This window comes from Nanorana parkeri, unplaced genomic scaffold (assembly GCF_000935625.1).
Source record: "Nanorana parkeri isolate BGI_ZX_2015 unplaced genomic scaffold, ASM93562v1 scaffold784, whole genome shotgun sequence".
In the NCBI taxonomy this organism is placed as follows: domain Eukaryota; kingdom Metazoa; phylum Chordata; class Amphibia; order Anura; family Dicroglossidae; genus Nanorana; species Nanorana parkeri.
The window spans coordinates 524,372-526,113 of NW_017307052.1; the positions used below are offsets into that span (position 1 = coordinate 524,372).

The 1,742-nt window shown below is 49.0% G+C and overlaps 1 protein-coding gene across 1 annotated transcript in view; it reads right to left on the bottom strand.

The window, feature by feature from the left end:
- The window catches only part of VAMP2 (vesicle associated membrane protein 2), an 84,095-nt gene extending 82,891 nt beyond the window's left edge, over positions 1-1,204 (bottom strand). Inside the window, exon 1 of the mRNA XM_018564818.1 lies at positions 1,188-1,204. Within this exon, the coding sequence (XP_018420320.1) occupies positions 1,188-1,189 (2 nt within the window). The 5' untranslated portion in view covers positions 1,190-1,204. The remainder of the gene's footprint in view (positions 1-1,187) is intronic.
- Between the last annotated feature and the right edge of the window lie 538 nt (positions 1,205-1,742).

The window sequence follows — 1,742 nt, forward strand, 5'->3', positions numbered from 1 at the left end:
ACAGAGAGAGAGAGAGAGAGATACAAAGAGAGAGAGAGAGAGAGAGATACAGAGAGAGTGAGAGAGAGATACAGAGAGAGAGAGAGAGAGAGAGATGCAGAGGGAGATACAGGAAGATGCAGAGAGAGAGAGAGATACAGAGAGAGATACAGCCGGAGATACAGAGAGAGAGATATACAGAGGGAGATACAGAAAGATACAGAGATGCAGAGGGAGATACAGGAGGGAGATAGAGAAAGATACAGGAGGGAGACGGGGAGAGAGAGGGAGACGGGGAGAGAGGGAGACGGGGAGAGAGAGAGAGATACAGAGGGGGAGGGGGAGACGGGGAGAGATACAGAGAGGGAGGGGGAGAGGGAGACGGGGGAGAGAGAGAGAGAGATACAGAGAGAGAGAGAGAGAGAGAGAGAGAGAGAGAGAGAGAGAGAGAGAGAGAGAGAGAGAGAGAGAGAGAGAGAGAGAGAGAGAGAGAGAGAGAGAGAGAGAGAGAGAGATACAGAGGGGGAGGGGGAGACGGGGAGAGATACAGAGAGGGAGGGGGAGAGGGAGACGGGGGAGAGAGACAGAGATACAGAGGGGTATACAGAAAGATACAGAGAGAGATACAGAAAGATATAGATATATAGATACAGAGGGCGGGCCACAGAGATTTCATACATTGAGAAATCAATTGCAGTCATAAAGAGGAATCCATAGATATTTCACGGAAGGAAAGAAGTTGCAGCCATAGATAGAGTGAGAGAAAAAAAGAGAGATAATTTGTCATCATAGGTAGATACAGGGAGAGCACAGACTTCACATTTAGGCCTCATTCACACTGCACCGCACGCCCGTAAACAGCCGATCCCGAGAGGGACAGGGGCTGTGTGTGACTGTCTGTTCTTCCCTATGGGAGGACGCGGCTGTACGCTGTCATACGGACACCCGAACTGCATTTGGGTGCAGACAGGATCCATTCTTTGCATCCAGACATGCAAACAAAAATAAAGAGAGATAGATAGATAGATAGATCATACGGTAATAGATTGATCATAGATAGATAATAGATACAATAGAGATCCATATTCATATAAAATAGATAATCAGATATAACTAATCACTGACTGATCAATGTACAACACATCTACAGCTAGATGATGACATACACCCAGACACAACACCTCCATGAACACACACACATTACGTACATTGCAGCGATGGAGCGACGATTGGAACTGAAGGCAAGACAGAAATGTCATTGAACGGGGAGGGTGGTGGCGGGGGGGAGCTTGTATGTTCCTGTGAGATCAGCGTAGGGCCTGTCCCTTTAAGAACATGTCCTCTCCCCCCCATGATGCTGCATAATATCCGGGCCTCTGTCTCGCCTGCCATGATTACGAGGGGACGTGTGGAGCCACGCTCTCCTCTCCTTTCATCTTTTTTTTTACGGGAAGGATTAGGTGCAATAAGCGCGTCCGAAGCTAAAAACGTGACGGCTGAGAGGCGACGCCGTTTCTCCGCCATTCCTCAGACATCCTGTCCCTACACGCCCTCCAACATAACGCAGTACACCGTCTACACCCCCGGATTACCCACACTGCCCCGCGCTCACCGGCAGCCATCTTGTGCAAATGCATAATAAAATGACAGTGGGGGAATCCTGATGCAGAAGAATTCCAATGGGGGGGTGTTTAGAAAACGAGGGCGAGCTGGAAGCGTGACGGAGGTCTACAGTTTTCTGTTTTTCTTCTGATACCGTCTTA